The 19,180-nt window shown below is 45.1% G+C and overlaps 3 protein-coding genes across 3 annotated transcripts; all 3 read right to left on the bottom strand.

Moving 5' to 3' along the window:
• Positions 1-1,568: 1,568 nt before the first annotated feature.
• On the bottom strand, positions 1,569-4,502 carry GL218_07445 (uncharacterized protein; the record flags this gene model as incomplete). The annotated part of the gene is made up of 11 exons (XM_033584200.1): positions 1,569-2,132; positions 2,192-2,391; positions 2,455-2,512; positions 2,566-2,725; positions 2,773-2,840; positions 2,895-3,289; positions 3,341-3,353; positions 3,463-3,591; positions 3,647-4,169; positions 4,226-4,309; positions 4,369-4,502. The coding sequence occupies 11 exons, from the start codon at positions 4,500-4,502 to the stop codon at positions 1,569-1,571; spliced, it is 2,328 nt and encodes a 775-aa protein (XP_033432512.1).
• A 2,423-nt stretch (positions 4,503-6,925) lies between these two features.
• On the bottom strand, positions 6,926-8,968 carry GL218_07444 (Rab guanine nucleotide exchange factor sec2; the record flags this gene model as incomplete). Its single annotated transcript, XM_033584199.1, has 1 exon — positions 6,926-8,968. One exon carries the CDS (start codon positions 8,966-8,968, stop codon positions 6,926-6,928), a length of 2,043 nt encoding a protein of 680 aa, XP_033432513.1.
• A 6,992-nt stretch (positions 8,969-15,960) lies between these two features.
• Positions 15,961-17,538, bottom strand: GL218_07443 (putative D-arabinono-1,4-lactone oxidase; the record flags this gene model as incomplete). The annotated part of the gene is made up of 1 exon (XM_033584198.1): positions 15,961-17,538. The coding sequence occupies one exon, from the start codon at positions 17,536-17,538 to the stop codon at positions 15,961-15,963; it is 1,578 nt and encodes a 525-aa protein (XP_033432510.1).
• Between the last annotated feature and the right edge of the window lie 1,642 nt (positions 17,539-19,180).

Here is a 19,180-nt window from a genome sequence, read left to right as displayed (position 1 = left end):
AGGACGAGCTATTTTGACTCTGTCCCATGAACCACCCGGACGCCCGCACAAGCTTTACGAGAGGTTGGAACTTTTCGTCGCCGGTCCGGGCGAGTGAGCGTCGTAGCAGGGTTTAGGTTGAGGTCGGTTTTGTGATGATACAACCGGACCGGACTGGACTTGAGTCCGACTTCGAGACTCGCTCGCTTTATATCTGTCCCCCTGCGCGAAGGAGTTTGCGATGAGCACTGCATGGCATGGCTTTGCTCGGTAGCGGTAGTTCAGTGCTGATATCCAACCAATAGAGGCTGTTTCTACCCATGTGGTTGACTTGTAATTGAATGAATAAGTGAATGTAGGCGTGATTAGTTTTTGGGCTTGAGATGTGTGTGAATGCATGTAAGGTGGCGATGAGTTGTATTATGGTGGTTAGGTAGCCTGTAAATATTGATATTATTCTTGTAGACTTCGTCAGTCTTCATAAATGATTATCACGCTCTAATAGTAGTGCTAAACTGACTAATAATTATTATTATGAATCAATGTTTTTGCTGTGAATCGTAGTTGGTACCTTAGGTACCTGAGGTAAGTCGGGGAAAAGTAGGAGTTGAGTAATTCTCATAGTCTTATTATATGGTATGTATCCTACTTTTCGCCCCTATTTCCTTTCTCCTTATATCCATCCATTCATCCACCCACTCCGCCCCCCCTTTTTTAACTTAAGCACGACCATAGAGGAATAGTAGTGTGTTGTTCGCTAGCTAAGTTGGGTAGGTAGTTAGTAAATGCCTACCTATCTAGAGACTAGGATGTTAGTATATGGATAGTATTTATTGTGCCTAATGTGTGTATTAATTATCCAGGGGTAAACGTTCTAAACTAAACGTTTATATTCCGCTTAACTACTTGCTAGGTAGGTAAGTAAGCCATCATTTAGTTGGCCGAGGTCTATATGGATACTCGTTATATATAACCAAAGTTGAATATATATATAACGATATTTCCTCCCCGTCGAAAACAAGAGGTATGCAAGGTAGTAAGGCGATAAGTTTAGAATAATTCCGTGAGATACTTAACATTGGTATAACACCACTGACTGCATCGCAAAAACAACCTCCTCAAATTCAAACAAAGTCCGAAATTTAGAACGAGACTTGGATGCTATAAATAACTAAACAAAACAATATATGGTAGGTGCCGTACGATATATATCCCAAAAAGCCGTGCGTATATACAGCATAGCCAAGTAACCCAACCCTTTCCAACGCTCCGTCCTAGTATCCATACATGCATAGAGCATTAGAAGATATGTTAGTCTTATTCCTATTCCATTTTCCTTCCCAGATCCGATTTGAAAATAAACTCCCGTGGACAGTTAGATACAGCGTGGGTATATATGTAAATATAATGAACACTCTGAAAACAAATTCGTCATATCATGTCGCGATACTATTTCAGCATATTAACCGCCTCTACAGGACCATAGCAAGCAGGGGTTCTCTACCAAGTTCGTCGAATGCTTGCCTCGACCGAATAGACACGGTATGACCATTCCGTAGTACATCGGGTGCCATTCACACCGCCTTATCTTAAGGCTGGGGGAGATAACTAGGAATATCGTACGTACTATACACCAGGCCTGCAGGATCCACCGGGGGCCACTGCCCACCAGCACCATCGACAAGCATTTGTAAGTTATTGTCGAAACCGTCATTAAGCACTGTAGCGGGTGGGTATTCAAAGTAATAAGCAGCAGGCTGGTGCTGATACGGGTCCATTGTCGTAGGTGTTGGCATAGGCATATGATGGGATGCTTCAGCTAGCATGTCGAGCCCGGAACTTGGATAGACCTGCTGTGGATAGTTCTGCTGCTGATGCGGGTGAGGTGGTTGCGGCGAGGCCGATTGTTGGTGATATGGCGTCTGTGATAAGGGTGGGAGATAAACAGTCTGAGCGAAGCCAGGCTGTGTCTGCTGCAATGGCGCGAGTCGCCGGGGTTCTGGATCTTCCCTTACTGCAAGCTGCTCCCGTTCGTCTGCGTACGGTGTTGGTGGTGTAGAGCGTATCCGGCCAAGCTGGACGGCTTCGGACTGAACATAGCTCGTGGTTGTTCGAGGGTGCATAACAGTAAGGGCGTAAGGCTGAGGTTCTTTCTGTAGGTAAAGTTAATTTAGCTGAGCCCTAGCTATAAGTTTCTTACAAGGCAGCCTACCCCATCGGTCATGGTTCCAGCCTGGAACGATATCCTCTTGGGATTTGGATCCTGGTACCATTTCTCCAAGCCATTACACCAAGTCTCAGCAAGAGGCCATGCTTTCTGGCACTCCCTTAGGATAGCCACAATATGGGTATACATGTTGCGGCCTTCCGTTTGTATAGTATTGATACTTTGTCCTGCGTGATGGACATCCACTGATCAAACTTAGTAAACGACATCCTTGATCGATACCCTATCTGAGAGGAGTGGGACTTTACATTGGGGGAATTTGCACAGATAAGATGCCAGCAACCCACAACCGTAGATAATAAAACCCTATGAAGATTCAGTAAGAATATAACCATGATATATTCGTTAACTCTGCTTACAGCCATCTGGGAACCAACTCTCTCTACTTCAATTCCGGGTTCGTAATGAGCCTCAATTTGCGAGTACAGTTTTCTGACATTGATGAATAGTTCTTGCGCCATGCTCTTGTAGAACTTAACATCGGAATGAGAAGGGTTTCCTTGAGCATGGCGAATCATGCTGATTGATATGTTAGCACAATTCGAAGCTCGGTGTCAACTACGTACTCTTCCATGTATTCTTTACGGAGAACAATGTGGCAAAGTCGAAGGCAGCCAATCATACCAAGATACGCCTAATGCTAATGTTACTAATACACTCAGAATAAGGGGGATAATTATGCTCATACTAGATCTTCTCCGTAGTTCCTGTAGCCGCTCAATGTAACTTTGTGAAAGGTGTGTTCGTTCGGAAGATTCTGCTCAAAATCCAGAAGTTTTCGATTCAACCTAAAGTATTCACTGGAGCAATCGTTGGGACGTCCACATTTCCTGTTAAAAAGAAGTCGTCGGGCGATGATTCCCCATAAGTTGTGGACCTGCATCAAGGATGCAAATAGGGACCTTGGCTGAAGTGTGGTAAGGCTCGGGTCTTGGAGGGCGGGCGGCGTGCCGTCAAGAGCTGCGCGCCGCTCAGGGATTTTACCGGTGTCGAATTCTACTTCATCGCTGGGCAGAAGAGCCGTAATGTCGCCGGGTGCGAGAGATAATGGCTTGTATGGACCGGAATGAAGGTTGTCTTGGCCTAGCTATCTCATTAGGGGAAATGAAATGCAGGTTTAGAGGTTTAACATACTATGTAACATCCACTGTGGGCTCAAAAAAATATCCGTTAGATTAGCCTCCAATTAGTCGGGAATATATTGAGGATAAAAGGCTGTCATATCGAATTGGGATAGTTCAGGGCCATTGACTCACGAATGTGCGTCTGGCGGACTCTGCCCGAACCCGGTGAGCTAGAGGCGATTGTTCCGTGATAGGATTATATGCCTCCTCTCGATGGAGTCGCATCAAGGCAGCCATCCTGAAGGCGATGCCTGCACTGATCTTTTGAAGGTCAGTATTATTAAGTCGTTTAACTATTCTTCTGAAGTCATCTTACGTAGCTTGTATTTGATTTTCCGCTTCCTTGCTCGGCAATGCTTAGCACGTAGAAAGCCTGACATCTTTCGAGCGTGGGCTGCTTGTAGAGCTCATGGATGGCTAAGCATTGTGCTTTGTGCATAAATTCGGTTACCGCTGTGAGTCCGTCGCCGTAGGTTTCAATTATGGTCTTATTAAATCTAGCAGAAATGGCGAGAATGCTTAGTAGTAGAAATACGTTGACAGATGAAGGGTTTTCCTTGACAAGTTTAGGGAACATCTTCTTCGGAATGAAACCTAGTTGGAAGTAGTTCCTAGTAAAGGTATTGATTCCGTCTACGACGGTATCGACCCCTGGGAGGAATTCCCACTCATTATCAGGCTTGGGGGGCTTGTAGTCTGCAAGAGCATTGCGTGGGAGGCCCGGGGAGACAGGTAACTCATTCTTGACTTTGGCATCATTTCTGGCTTTCCTATCAGCTCTCTGACGCGGATGTCGAAACTGCCGATCTTGGTCTGAGTCTCCGCGAGTAGGAAAGACGCTGGCATTATGTGTCAGCTTGGAGGGGAATGAGAGAAATCTTAGAAATTAGAGTACCATTCCTCAGGCACATTCGCCTCTATACATGACTTGCACGGAGGTGCTTTGTCATGAATACACTTGCTGCGCATCCGGCGACATCTAAGAAGACCCCGATGTTTAGCGACGGTTTTACTACCTATAAGGATGATATACGATACCTTCGGCATGCAATAGGAGCGCGCCGTTTGATGGGCGGCGCATTTCTAGGGTCGGAGTTGACGGTGCTAGCAGGTGTCGTCGGTTGCGGAGACGAAGAGGTAAGTTCAATCTCAGGATCCGGTATCATAGTCATTACGGAGCTTGGTAAGACGGGGGCCGTTTAGCGTCTTGGGTAGGTCGGATCTAAAGTCACACAGCGGTCCCAAATTTAGTAGGAATCGGACCCGCGATGTAACTAATAACTAGTTTTATCCATCCCAAGGAAAGCGGCCGCGGCATCAGCAGCTAGCTCGGCTCTAGTCTTATAACTAGTCTTCGTGCTAGACCCGATGCTTTGGTTATGGTGGATTATATATCACTCAATACGATAAAGTCGAAGATCGTTGGTCGTATATACTTCGTATGGTAGTTAACTAGGTTAAGACTACTTTCGTATCACGTCGTATGCATTGGCAAGCCCAGAAATGATAGAAAAAGGTAAGAAAGAATTGATTTGAGCGGTAAAAATAGTGATAGAAGATGGCTGGTCCACGGAGCCTTACGGGGATTAATCAACCCAGTCGATCTCATAAGAGAGGGCGAGGCATTCGCAGGCATCTCTAATACTACATAATCCCCATAGAATTATCCTAACCTAGCTCAGCCTAGCCCCAGCTCTTTTGGAGATATGTAAGCGAGACTGGTAGACTGGGTAAGGCCAACGTTACAATGCGGTGGTTCAATCCCGTGCGGAGGGGGGGAAAAAGGAGAGAGAAGCTGAAAATAAATAAGTTGCAAATATAGACGCTTTGACTTTAGATCCGACAAACGCAGTTTGCGGTTGCCTACTACCTTGTAAGTACACTAGGTAAGTACACTAAGGTATGTATGTTATATGCAAGGCAAGTACATTCATTGGACATACATAGTGTAATTGCCTATAAATATTGTACCACATAGCATAGATAAGGTATAATTCGGCATAGAAACCGGGGACAGCCGGGGCTAAGCATTCGGTCCGCAATTTTATCGGTTCCTTTCCGATTAATTCTGGGGGAAGGAATGCAGAAAGCTGCAAGTAGGTTACGTATAAATCTACCGCGCTTATTAAACCAATGTTTCCTAATTATGTATAACTAACACGTCCCAAATATCTGAAAGATTCCCTCCATCCATGGTAGTGCGATGTAAAACCTATCAACTAACCTACCTAGGTAACTACATCAAGATATTCTGGGGCCCTAGGCTGATGAATGCTACGCTCCCGAGACCGGACCCCTTGCTCTGATATTTTAATGCCTGCCACACCGCATATCTATTAAGCGTCTGTTACTCGGTACTGGTATATGTATGTCGTATCGACTCCACGATGATTTGCCTTTAAGCTTAATTTTCCGGGCCCCTAAACGGCTACGGTTACCTAACATTTATCGCTTAAATAGGCTGTTTCTCTATCCTATCAATCCTAACCAATTACATAGTATTTTAAGACAAAGTCAAACATATCAAAAGCTCTAGCTTTAGCTACGGTCAAATCAAAGTTCGCGTTTTAATATTCGAAGTTACATTCTCATATTTCACTCACATCCTCACGGTGTCTGTCAATATACCCACTGGGGAGCACGGCGTAAATCATGACTTACACCTCAAAAACAAAAACACGAGACTATCGCAATCATGTTTACTTCTAAATAGGAGTCCTGCCCACATATAATAAATCAAAGTATGAGTGGTGTTTGAGTAAGAGAGTGGGTATAACAATTCAAACAGGCCTGAAATTTATATCTACACGCATTCGTCTACTCTAGACCCAGTCACACAAGAACGCCCTCATCTCAGTAGTGTATTTCCAATATAATGTATTATGCTATGCTGAGTTACAATGTCGTATAATATACTACCGTACGAAGGGATTGCTTTCTATATCTACCTAAGCAACATCAAACGCCGTCTAAAGTATATTCAGCACTTATCCCTAGTTACAACCATCAACGTCGGTCGAAATGTAACAGTTAAAACATTTACTTAAAACATATTTTTAAATATTCATTAGATATCAGACATTAGGACTTTATCATGCAATAGCATTTCAGCGCAATATATATTGCTAACCATCATATTATATAACTCGAATTTCAGGTCCTCCGTAGCCTCGTCTTCATAGACTAGGCTCGGCCCGAAGCGCCGCGAAGCCCCCTTTGAGCCAGCGGCAGCACGTCCATATGATAACCTTGAAGCTCCGGTTCCAATCCTTATCCAAGGTCCCTTAAGGCGAACTCGCCCGAGCCTGGCAGCTCTGATCTACTCGTACTCGCCCAATGCACACAAAAATAGCAAAACTCCAGAAAACGCCAACCCGCTAAATGCACCAATGCTAGCCAGTACCGCGACCCATTCGCCGTGGGTCGCCACCCTCAGCTGACTCTAACGACTAAGGTAAGTATTATACACAAGGGTCTAAGGGCCAACGCTGAGAAAATATGTACGCGCGAAAATGATGCTATGGCCGATGAATGAACTTTTGAGCGTAACAAAGGGAAATGGGATATTAGGCTGATATAATTGTTGTGTCGAGGATCATTCTGGCGCTTCTTTGCTAGAAGCGTCAGGTATCGTAAGAGAAAGTCGTTGACTTTTCCCCGCGTCTAGATCCGTAAGTTCTAGATGTTCAATCGAGTCTCCAGCGCTACCAGCACCCTGGTCTTCGGAACTGACAATTACATGTTCCGACTTATCATCTTGATTAAGCTCGGTTGGCTTCGGGGTTGATTCGGATTCGTCCGGTGTGATAGGTTGTACGGCTTCTGTCTTATTTTCGTCGACCGAAGTCCCGTTCACGTCCTGGCTATCTCGAGTAGATGTTTCTTCGACGTTGCTAGAATGTATGTGGCTAATAACTGGGACGACACCGCCTCCTATGCGGCTCCAGAACATTTGGTCCCGCAGTCGGACACTTTCTTCCCAAGCAATTCGTTCAGACTCTGCATCCTCTGTACGCCAATGTCCGTCTTTCACCATACGCAAGAAACCGAGGAAGTCACAAGTTGACCTCACACGATCAAGGCAGTATTTGCAAAGAGGATACCGCTGGGCAGAATCCGACTCGCTCGTCCGGAAACGATGATTTCGCAGGTGTGGCTCGTCCTTACGGGCCTCACCGCAAAGCGAGCAAGGATAAAATTGAGGTTTGCTAATAGATTGGAATGGGGAAGTTGTAGGAACTGGTTCTACAACAAGGGACCCCTCGGTCATGGCGTTGAGAACGGACCGACGAGCAAGCCAGGAAAGACCAGGTGCCGTGTCGAGGCGCAAAGTTGGCTCAATATCTTCAGCCAGAACTCTTTTATAAAACTTGGTGTCTTTTAGCGGTGGTAATGGGGCAGAGGAGGCTGTAGATCCTGCACTAAGGATTGAAGCAGGTGTGTTCGGTGTTTGCGGAGAAGTGTTGGAACTTGATGCTTCGAAGGTAGATAAGGAGGCCGTTGACGAATTTGATGGAGCCGAGGCATGCCTAGAAGTAAGGCCAAGAAGAGGGTTAAGTCCACTATAAGATCCAGACGAGGCGCGACTATCAGATGCTCTCTTCGACGTCTGTACCAGTGACATAAAATCATCGTAAGCATGCAGATCGGTCCTTAACACTGGGTGTATAAGATGTGGGAGATTTGTAGGGTATGTAGGAACAAGCTGTTCTGCAACAGAGTGCGGGCCGCCTTCGGATATTTGATTATCGTCGTCTCCCGATTCAAACTTGCTAAACCCGGGAGATGAAGGCGCGGTGCCACAATGATCCTCGCGCTCGATCGTCATCTGCTCCATGACAAGTTTGAGCTCGGCTAACTGTTCTTGCTGCGATCTTAAAATGCTTTCAGTATCGGCTAGCTGTGCCTTTAATTGTTCATTCTTCCGGTGAAGGATATCCTGTTCTTTCTTAGCATCCTCTTTGGCCGTAATAACCATCCTGTTCGCTTCCTCGAATAAGGAAACTGTTAATGTCTCAAGCTCCTGTTCGATCTTTTTTTTATCCTTCTCCACTTCTCCTCGTAATCTCTTCTCTTCGACAATGCGCGCGAGTAGTTTGCTCTTTTCGCTTTCAACATTTTTACGTTTAACCCAAACATCCCCAGATAGCGTTTCCTGTTGTCGTGCTACTATCGCCTCTAATTCCTTAATTCGTTCTCGGGAAGCCTCCAAATCTTGCCTTGTCGCCGAAAGCGTGTCGTCGAGATTGGTTTGATGATTAATTGCGTTGATAAGCTTCGTACTTAACGCGGCGACTTCTTGGTCTAAATCGGGGTGAAGATTACTACTCGCAATAGACGCGGCGCGCGTTCTAGGGTCGGGAATAGTGCTGTGATCCTGATCCTCCATGAGAGAGCTTTGCGATGCCATCCTCCTAGGTTCGGGCACACTAAGAGAATTGATGTTGGTCGGCGGTACCATCATCTCGGCGGCTATGTTTGACGAAGAGTGGGATTTAGCCGGGGATCTCGACCGGGAAATAGCTGACGGAGACATGCTCGAGAGCGATCGAAGATGGCCAAAGGTACGCTGCGGGCCGGGGCTTGGGCTCCGGTGCTGCGACCAGGCGGCGACGTGGATGAAGCTGGACCAAACCATGTTAGTATTACGCACAAGAAAAAAGGCTTAAATATATATATAATAGTATTGATTTAGAGCAGCCATGATATAATGACTTTGGAGCAATTGTAGCGATCTGAAGCTATGCGACCCGCGGTAAGAGGTAGACGGAACTTACGACTCCAGCTTGACGACTGGGGGACCACGAGGTCCAGAAAACGCCTTAGGCCTCTAATGTAATTCGTGGAATGAATAAATATTACAGCGATAATGGCGGGATAATAAGATTGATTTCGAGGACTAAGATTGAACTCCGAAGGTAAAGAAAAAGTTCATGGAGCCGATATCGTGCTATTAATGGGGTTATGGTGAGACTTATGTCGTAGAACCTAAGACCAGCTGACCATCGGCAAAGAGTAAGATGTACGGATATATGCGTAAATACGTAGTTCAAACTGTAGTTTCTTCAATTAGTATACGGTGTCTTAAAAGTTGTAAAAGCGAAGAGCTAATAACCAGCCAGACACTCGACACTGGGTAGTTCCGCGAGCTGGTGGTATAGAAAAGAAGATAAAGTAGCTCGGTGAATTCGGCAAGGCAATGAATGAATAGAGGGATTTGGAGATTAGCGTTAAGATAGAGCGATTGAGCGATTGAGGAGCATGCAGTCTTCCCATGTGCTGGTGGGCAGCTGCGGAGTTGGTAGGAATCAATGACAGGCCTAGGCGCTTGCGAAAAGCACCCAACCGACCTATCCATGTAAGTGGACAGGGGGTATCACCAGCCTAAAGCAGAACCAAGGTGGCGGCCGTATTGTCCAGGGGGTATCCAAGTAGTTGTACAAGTATGAAGTAAACTGTACCTTTTGGGGTTTGTCACCGTGGTTCCGTAGGCACTTGTTCCCTTTTTTTTTTTTTTTTGCTTTTTTCTTTGTTCGCGATAGTACAATAAAAACTCCCCTCTATAGAATGAAGCAAGAGGATTTCCGATTAAAATTCTAGTAATAGAAAGAGCAAAATTGTCGATCGAATAAGTCGATAAAGAAACAGCTAAGCAATCTAGGACCAGCGCTAGACGCGAGCTGCGAAAATTTGTTGTTGATATTACAGGTTATGGGACACGAGGAGTGGTGGTGGTGGTGGTAGTTGGTGGAATGATTAATTAACGAGTGCAGTTTGAATTAGGAAGTATTAGGATAGGTACAGGTGGTACAGATGATAAGTTAGATTGTACAAATGGTAGTATAAATGGTAGGCTACTGCTGCTGCGGCCGCCACCACCTTTATTAGGTCGACCTTTAGTAAGACCTTGGAAAAGATCGAACGAACATTAGGAAGTTGCAATTGAACCTCCTGGAGATCGTTGTTGAGTTAGGTAGGTGCGCGCATTCAACAAACGGAACAACCTATCGGAGCAGATAAGGCATGTGCGCTCGTGGGCATTGCGCGTGCTGGCCCGCTTACCTCATGGTGGAGATACTTTTTTAAATGTACCTATTTTCGTTATGCATGCTATCATAAGAACAAATAAATATGTATACATAATGCAATATATGTCGTCATTATTTTCCTGCAAACAATTACAACAATTACATGTATTGATGCCCATGTGGGATTAAAACCCTAATACAATTAAACTATTGTTAGCTTCATTTTCTTATCGAAGAAGTATAGTTTTGTTCGAATTGAGTTGATGACGAAACCTTGCTTTTTTTTTTCCCCCATCGTCGTCATTGTCGTCCCAAAGCGTCGTGGGTTTCGTTTATTTCCAAGGTTTTGTTTTGCACAGTAATCCCAAATTTGGATCGTGGCACAGTTTTAATCCTAGTATCACACGTTATTACAGATATCTTTGCTAAAGAAATCGCTACCAATAATCAACACTTATACAGTGTATATAAATTTCACCGTGGCGCGGCCGATTTAACAAGGCACACGGCGTTTCACTGACTCGGTAGGCTCCGTACTAAAAAGAATAAAGACCCTTGGCCAAGCAGAAAGCCTGAAAGCCTTGCTACATAATAGTAGGTATCTCTGTATGTATTTTCCCGTCTAAGCGGATCCCTTCCAGGACCGTCCAGAAGCTAATCGGCCCCCTCACCCACGGTAGGCTTAGAGCTTAGAGCCCTCTTCGACGCATGCAGTTGGCCCTCGGAATGAAGAGAGATCTTTGGGATTGTCATCGTATCAACCCCTGTCGCGTTTCTTCAGCGCTTACACTTTTACACTTAGGTACCTAACATACAGATTTGGCCCTCGTCCGACGGCTCCTCACTTAGCACTTCGCATCTCGTGTTCCCACCTGGCCCTCAATTTACATATTAAAAATGACAAATACGACCAGAATTGGCTGCAGATGAGGGGCAGGATAAGTCCATCTGCATTCGATTTGTCTCCCTCTTACAGATAACACTTACTGCAGTTACTGTAAGCGATCTTCAGAAGATAAACATCAAAAGTAGAGGTACTTTGCAAAAGTTTGCGGTACAAACCCGAAAGCAGTCATCGTCATCCGGGGACCGCGGGTTCTTGAATAGCTCTGCCATCCTTAAAGACAGCCGAGCGAGCCTCGAACCTCGAACTAAGAAATCCGGCCAAAAAACGCACGATTCTAGCCCGGTCGTCAAGCGTCTTTATCCGCATGACCTCCGGGTCCGTCTGTGCGTTGGTCTGGAGAGCGTCTTTTTTGTCATTCTCCCCCGTCTGCAGCAGAGACATTGAATAAACTACTTTGATTTCGAATACCTAGACATTCATTGCGCCTCTATGCATATAGGTACCTAATATTTGACAGGGACAAGGCACGCATATCTTCATCCCCCAAGCAGCCAAGTTACTCTGATGGCCCCCCATCGTCTCTCTGATTCCTCTCCCGTCCAATCACCCGTGCAGTCAGACGGGATGTTGGGTAGTAGCCCGCTGCACGCAATCAATTTTATCATTCAGGCACCACGACGGGAGTGAAAATCCTCTAGTATTGCTATCTCGCCATGCAAATAACCAATATTGGACCCATACATAGAGCCTACCTACATATGCTATCAAAACAACACTCTCTCCATCCGGTCTGCAAGAGGACCGTGCGGACGTCGAGTGGGTAGCATCCCGCGCGCCCATGTGCGAGGCGTTTCAAGACCAAATCTGCCTGTATCTATTTCCGGACGTCAGCTTGGCATCTGAGACCTACATACGCTATTTTCCCCATACTATCGTCCGCATTCATCAAGTTCAACCCGTAGCAAACTAACAGCACCATTCCGTTTATCAAATTCTAACAATTCGAACTTTCACAGCCACCGGCATCACTTAATATGCATGCAGCCTACCGCGCCGCCTTGTCCATCCATCCATCATCATCATAATCATCAGCCCACTATCAACCAAACAAAACCCAGCCCGTTAGTGCAAACGCATCAGTCCACGTCCCACCAGGAGCAACGTCATCCGGCTATCTGCACCTAATTAGCCTCACTTCTGGATTTTCACGTGGGTTCCAGATCCGCCCGTCTGTTCCTGCGTCTACTACAAACCTAATCTATGTAGTCCGCTACTTCGGGAGCAGATCGTATCGCACCTAGGTAGGCTTTCTACCGGTTTAGCGGTGTAGGTAGGATGCGCAAATGGATACTTGCAGATATGTATGTACCTAGGTAGGTAAGTAAATGTAGAACGCGTCTCACGCGTTGACATCATTAGGAATAATTCTCGTAGTAAATGTGAATAGTAGTACTTCGTAGCTCTATATACATTATGTATGCATAAGTCGTCTCCTAGTGTAGATTCATTAGCATTAGGAAGTAGGTAATATATTTACGTCTTCATACCTCTCGCCCCCAACCTATCATGCTCGAGCTAGCAACATCAACAGCAGTTGTGTAATTGACATGGTATTCGATCAACCTACATAACCAGGTTTCTTCACAAAAGCCGTCTGTCCACCCCCTACGGCAAGGACCCGTTCGTGTTACTTGACATTCGGGTAGATGCTTACCTACCTACGCACGGGTGAAGCCCGTCTTTATCAATATGATACATTAGTGTCGTTATCCAGATACCCGGTCTTCCAGCGGTAAGTAGGCAGAGTTGACATATCACATAGTAAGCGGTGCTCGCGCGTATGTTCAGGTACCTACCTATGTATTGATTTCTATAAACAATTATACCAGGCGTACTCGGTCCAATATCCCCACACGCAATCCATAATCTAACGAACGACAACCCGTAGAGTAATCAACAGCCTCAACCCCGTGCTATAGTGTGTTTACTCGCTCCTCAATAACCTTATTACCATATGGTCAAGCCCCTGAAATCGCCTGGAGTAGCTTTGAATCTCATGACAACGACTCTCCTTAGGAGCAGGAGATCCTTTCCCTTATTCACCTCTACGAACAATCCGTCTCTTGTCCAAATTCTTTAGCAAAACATAAGCGGCTGCTGGGTAATTAGCTCTGCGATATCGAATTTCGCCTCTCTTATGCCCTCCACAAAGGGACGTCCCACTGTACTTCGTAGTCTATGTCGTACCCGCAATATAATCTCCTCGCAAAATTCAGTGCTGCCCTCGTCTATATCCCTTCCAGATGACCGCATTTCTTCCCTGAGTATCATTGCCGTATCCACCACTAGGGTTACGTACTGAAGAGAATACTTCATGTAGGACAGGAACACTTTTCGGACCTTCGCCATTGTCGTATACTTGTACCGCCCAGGGTCAAGGAGAGGAATGTGTATGAAACTGAGAGGGCCCTGTTTTAATCTAGTTGATTCTGATAGAGTTATTATTCTAGGCGATCCTAGTCCTAATTCGCGTATTGGGGGTGATTCTGAGTCCTTAGTTCTATCTGTGCAAAAAGCTCCGTGTACGACTTCAGCCATTCGCTTCCCTAGAGTGACAAAAACCACAGGCCGAGTAGCCCTGACGTAATCCCACATATACATCTAGGTTCATGTTAATTAGAAATAGGGGAGGTAATCGAGTAGGCAGAGAATCTTACAGCAAACTCTTTGATACGCTTGGGATTGAACCGTCTATAAAAAGGCGCAAAGCAATGAAAGGGAATAATATTAGATTTCAGCTCCTGCCCTTGCAAGAGCACCTCCTCGATTAGAATCTTCATTAGACTTGCCTCGATAGTTTGCCCCCGGATGTAGTTTTTGCAGCTGAAGTAATCGCCCGGGGAAATGCCTTTTACAGCAAATATCAGGAGGGGCCGCCCCCCCTCAGGTTCGAAAGGGACTGCCTGATATATGAGAGACTGCTGCGCCTTCGTGGTTTTTTGGCGGTCATTTATACACTGAGAAGATATTTTCATTTCTTGGAACAGCCGCCCGAACTCCTTTTGCATAATAACGAAGGAGTCAGTTTTTGAAGTAGTAGTCGGGATGTTTCCGTGATATACGGGTTTGAGCAAGCTAAATTCATCTCTGGGCAAGTAATCAGGTAGTAAGAGCGGTTCCTTTTCGCGGTTGATAAGCGACTCAAGATTGAATACTATGAGCAATGCTCGATATATGAGACCATTCCGAAATATCGATTCCGTATTACGTACCGAAGCGCAGAAGTCAGGGAGCATGTAAATTCGGATATCCTTTGCCACATCCGACAAGGCCAAGCTTACTCCCTCTAGGAACTCTGGGAGAACTCCACAAAATGATTGATTAAACTCATCTCGCATCATACGCTTGCTCGTGAATGGTAGCGGATCTTCTAGTGTTACTTCTCGGCGACCAATATACCGGACGGTTATGCGAGTGTTAGGGTTATAATTATTCTGCGAAGCGATAAAATTCGACCATGTCTGCAACTCTTCGAATGTAATCTCTTCTTGTCGCAGATATTCTATTAGATGGTCGAGTTGGGCTGATGAAAACGACCATGATGCCATGAAAATTAAATTCCCATCTCCAGTTTCATTTAAATATGACTGGTTATGTATCATTGGTATCATTCGGATCACCCTCGATAAATCTTCGTCCGAAACACCCAGCGGGCAGGTCAATAATTCCTTCCAGGTCCAAATATCATGTTCTGTGTATGAAAACCCTCTAAAGCCTAGAGTTTTAGGAGGTAACAAATAGGGGGCTTTATGTAAGAAGAATTTTGCGAGACCGACCTTTTTTGTGTTGGATTCTAATTCGCTATCTATTAGTTCCTGCTTTAGTCTATGAGCGATTTTGAGCTGCATTGTTCGTGCCAAGTCCTCCAGTACTGGGTCAATATCTCTTAGTGTCTCATTGAGGTAAGGGATGTTGCCTATTTGCTCAAAAAATGAATCCGGGATGCCCGGGAGTGGAGGGCTGGGTGGGATGTTCATGCTGCCTACACCGTTTAACAGTGCGTGTGGCCTAAAAGTTCCCTAGGGGTCCTTAATGATGGTTAATTTAAATATGATTTGGATGTCTTGATACTTGTCTTGATACTTGATATATCAGTGTTGGTGAGCGGATGATATTAAAATAGCAGCAATGGGATGTAAAAATCGACCCATGCATTATTAAATCTTATTAACATATAATATAAACTTTGCGTTTACAGACACTTGAATAGATGGAAGTATTCGCGGCTTCTTTATATCCAGCTTGGCTCCTGCAACGGATAGGTATCGCTCCTCCTTATAACTATCGCTGCATGTGAAAGGGTATATGTGTAAGTATATATGTAGAGGCTGCCTACCTACATACCTATGTATATAAAGGTAGTTACATATGTGATAGCTTACAGTCCCAATACCTAGGCCAGGTACTAATAGTTCTCAGGCGTACCTACTCGTCTCATAGGTACCTTATATACCTCATGTACTAAGGTAATCTAAAATGATATCCTTTTATAGAGAACATGAAGAGATTCTATATAATTATACTACCCTGTAATTTTATGTAGAGCCCAATCTCAAGCCTATGTCATGGGCCCAAAAGGCCATTAAGGGGTGCATAGATAAGCTGAGAATTTGCATCAACATTGAACCATCAAATCTATATCACCAAACAACGGAGAACATAAATATAACTCTTAACACAAGCAGGAATCGATGGCTACCGAGAGGTCCCAACTACACCTTCGAATATCACACCTCCCGCACGACTCCTTTTCTCCCGCTTAATTTCTACCTCCTCAAGCGGGAGAAGGGGTCCACTCTCGAGTACAAATCGTCGATGCCATGCGCCGACAAACAGGCCATCAGGATCTACACTTTCCCGAACCTTTCGCCACTGACGTAGACTGTTGCCATACATGCTTTCGATCTCTGCGCCGTCTGTCTCGAAGTTCTTCGCCCAGTGTGGTCGCCCGCCCAGATCCCGCATCAGCCACTCGAAAGCCTCGTAGTACCGAGCCCGACACGGCGGGTCGCTGTAATAAGGTCTGTATAGGGTGGCGTTGAGATATAGTGTCGGGCTGTCCTCTACTGTCGGGTCGAGATATGGCCTGCTGTTCGGCGTTAAAGACTTCAGGTTAGAAGGCGATGTGTTAGACACTCGCACTTCGACAGGCGCGTGCACGTAGAGGCCCTCGGCTGAGAAGGGTATGTTATGGGGTACGTAGTCTGGGTCCGAGGAAGGAAGCTGATTGAGCCAACTGCTCAACCGTCGAAGAGCCTCAGGACCCTTGTGAAGAGGAATGGCCCACTCATTCACAAACTGCGAATATAAGCAGTTCATCAATAATGCCTTGCGGCTGGGTTGAACGGCACCGCTAGTCGTGCCGTTCTGGAACCCATACTGCATGCCGAAAACGAACCACTCGATCCAGGGGATAACTCGTGGGAAAAACTGTGAGGCATAGAGCAAGTTGTGGTAGACATAGTAACCAAGAGTATTATCGTAGTACGATACTTTCGGATCTATCAGCGGCTCATCCGTCTTCTCCGCAGTCCATACTACTGCGCGTCGGGTATACGGGTACCACCAAACCCTAACGAACTCGGTCTGTGTCCAGAGATCCCTTTCCCACGCATTGAACATCTTCACGTCAGCGTCAATAACCTGCTTCCACCGTAGAGTGAATTCGGGTACGGCTCGGAAAGTAACCTCAGTTATAATACCGAGCGCACCTAAGGAGAGGAGGGACGCCCGAAATAGCTCAGGGTCGTCCTCAGAGGAGCAGAATTTAGTGGTACCATCTGCGACGGTTACGCGCAAAGATAGAACGTCCTCGGACATTAGACCATGCTTAAGGCTTGACCCGTGGGTACCCGTGGAAATTGCACCGGCAATGGACTGCTGGTTAATACTACCAAGGTTCGGCATGGCAAGACCGTACTTCTCAAGCTCCTCGCAAAGCGCATATAGCCTTATGCCCGATTGCATGACTACGACGCCGGTATCTGTATCTACGGACAGTATGCGATTATACTTGTCGAGATTTACTAGCCAGGACGAGGTGCAGGTCAGCGAGCTGGGCGAATGACCGCAACCAGCGGTAGTAAGACGGCGACGACATTTGTGCGCAAGTTTTACTATCTTCTCGATCTCAGGTAATGTCTCCGGTTGAAAGTAGAGTTCTGGCCGCGACAGGAAAGTTTTCGCCCAGGTGCTGTGGACATGATTTTCCTTGGCGTGGAAAGGAATGCCATCAGCGCTCTTGGCGAGCTCAGAGGCGATGAGAGGGTCCATTTTATAGGAGCCTACGTCGACGGTACAATACCAATATTATATGTAGATAGCTCTTCCCCAATATCGATCTTCAAGATTTTCAGGGTCTTGTGGAGCTGGAGGGCCGAGATATCGTGTGCGTCAACTTATCCCTCAATCACCGCAACCGGGTACGGGGGTGGTCAAGATAAATAAACATAACAAGTACAAGGATAATCTTTACGTTCCCTCAAATTATAGATTATAAAGCAAATAGGATAAGAACACCGAGTTAACAATGGTTCGATTGAGGTGAATTAGTTAGAGATGAGGGGCGGCACTTAATAGATTGATTCTAGAACAATTCCCAACTTAGAGACGTTAGTGATGTCTTGGCAATGCAGTCGTAGATCTTCGTCTTCGTCTTCGTCATTATTGAGATGTGTGATTGGTTTATCTGAATTATATAATGCTATTATTCCGACTATTGGATATCGGCTCGAAATATGTACATCATGCATGTACGGTATTAGAATGGAGAGTATTGATAAATATATTTCTTTTAAAATATGCCTTAAACGAAGTCTTTTATCATACGAGGCCGCTTTATTAGATCTCTCGGGAATACCCGAGCGGAATTAGCCCTAACTGACCCAAATGTTGACTTGAGAATATCACGCAATAGTTTCTTTGCATTATTATGCTAGTTGCTTCTTACCTTAGGTATATTGATATGTGTAATGGTGAGAGATTAGGTTGGATTTATAGAATTTATTTTCAACTCGTGTTTAATCCTATTTACTGTTGTTAATAGGTATCACAATGATTTCTCATATGGTTGAAAAAACACGATCACTCCTGGTCATAGATGAAAGAAGCATCATCACCCGTTTGACAACCGAGGGTCGATCTTCGAGCATTATATTCGTAAATAAGCACATAATCAAGAACGTAGAAAATTTCTACAATTATTATGGTGCATTATGAAAATACGGCCAAGATAAGCAAACAAGAAATATGGGAACAGGCCAATAAAGTCTTCAAACACTATAACAGCCTCTCCTTACTTAATTCAAGTGATAGAAATAAAACATTTTATGAATGTAATTATAATTGCAACTAAAGAAACCCTCCAACTGCCTTGTAAGATAAGCAGGCAAGTAATGATAAATGCCTGGGAAATAATACGTAACAATTAATAAAGATGTGTAAACGGCAAGGTATAAATGTGATACATGATAGCATCGAGCCTCTTCTACAGCCCTACGACTTTAAGAGTACATGCAGGTACATACACGTATTATATGCAACGTATAAAGATGTAGGTACCTCATACCTAACGCACCTGCCAGGGCATCGACGCCACTAAACTAACAGCCATACGTTAGGTATTCGCTGCTGGTCCTAGCTATCCTATGCAAGTCCAGCGCGACTTCCTTAACAACCATCACCTTCCGAGATTTAGAAACCGTTCATCATGTACACCTCATATTTTTATAAAAAAGACTTGTACAAAACTTCTACGGTTACAATTCAGAAACAACCTTCTCAGCAGCCACGCCTTCATCTTCCCCCCTTTATTTCTCAAACATTCTCAGCATCATTACGATTCCCACAAACACTTATCCCTCCTTAATAAATGAAAATTATCATTATTGGGGTACTATTGACCTATAATATAACT

The sequence above is a fragment of the Daldinia childiae genome (assembly GCF_008694065.1).
Source record: "Daldinia childiae strain JS-1345 chromosome Unknown Scaffold9, whole genome shotgun sequence".
Taxonomy (NCBI): domain Eukaryota; kingdom Fungi; phylum Ascomycota; class Sordariomycetes; order Xylariales; family Hypoxylaceae; genus Daldinia; species Daldinia childiae.
This window is presented reverse-complemented; position numbering and strand designations above follow the sequence as displayed.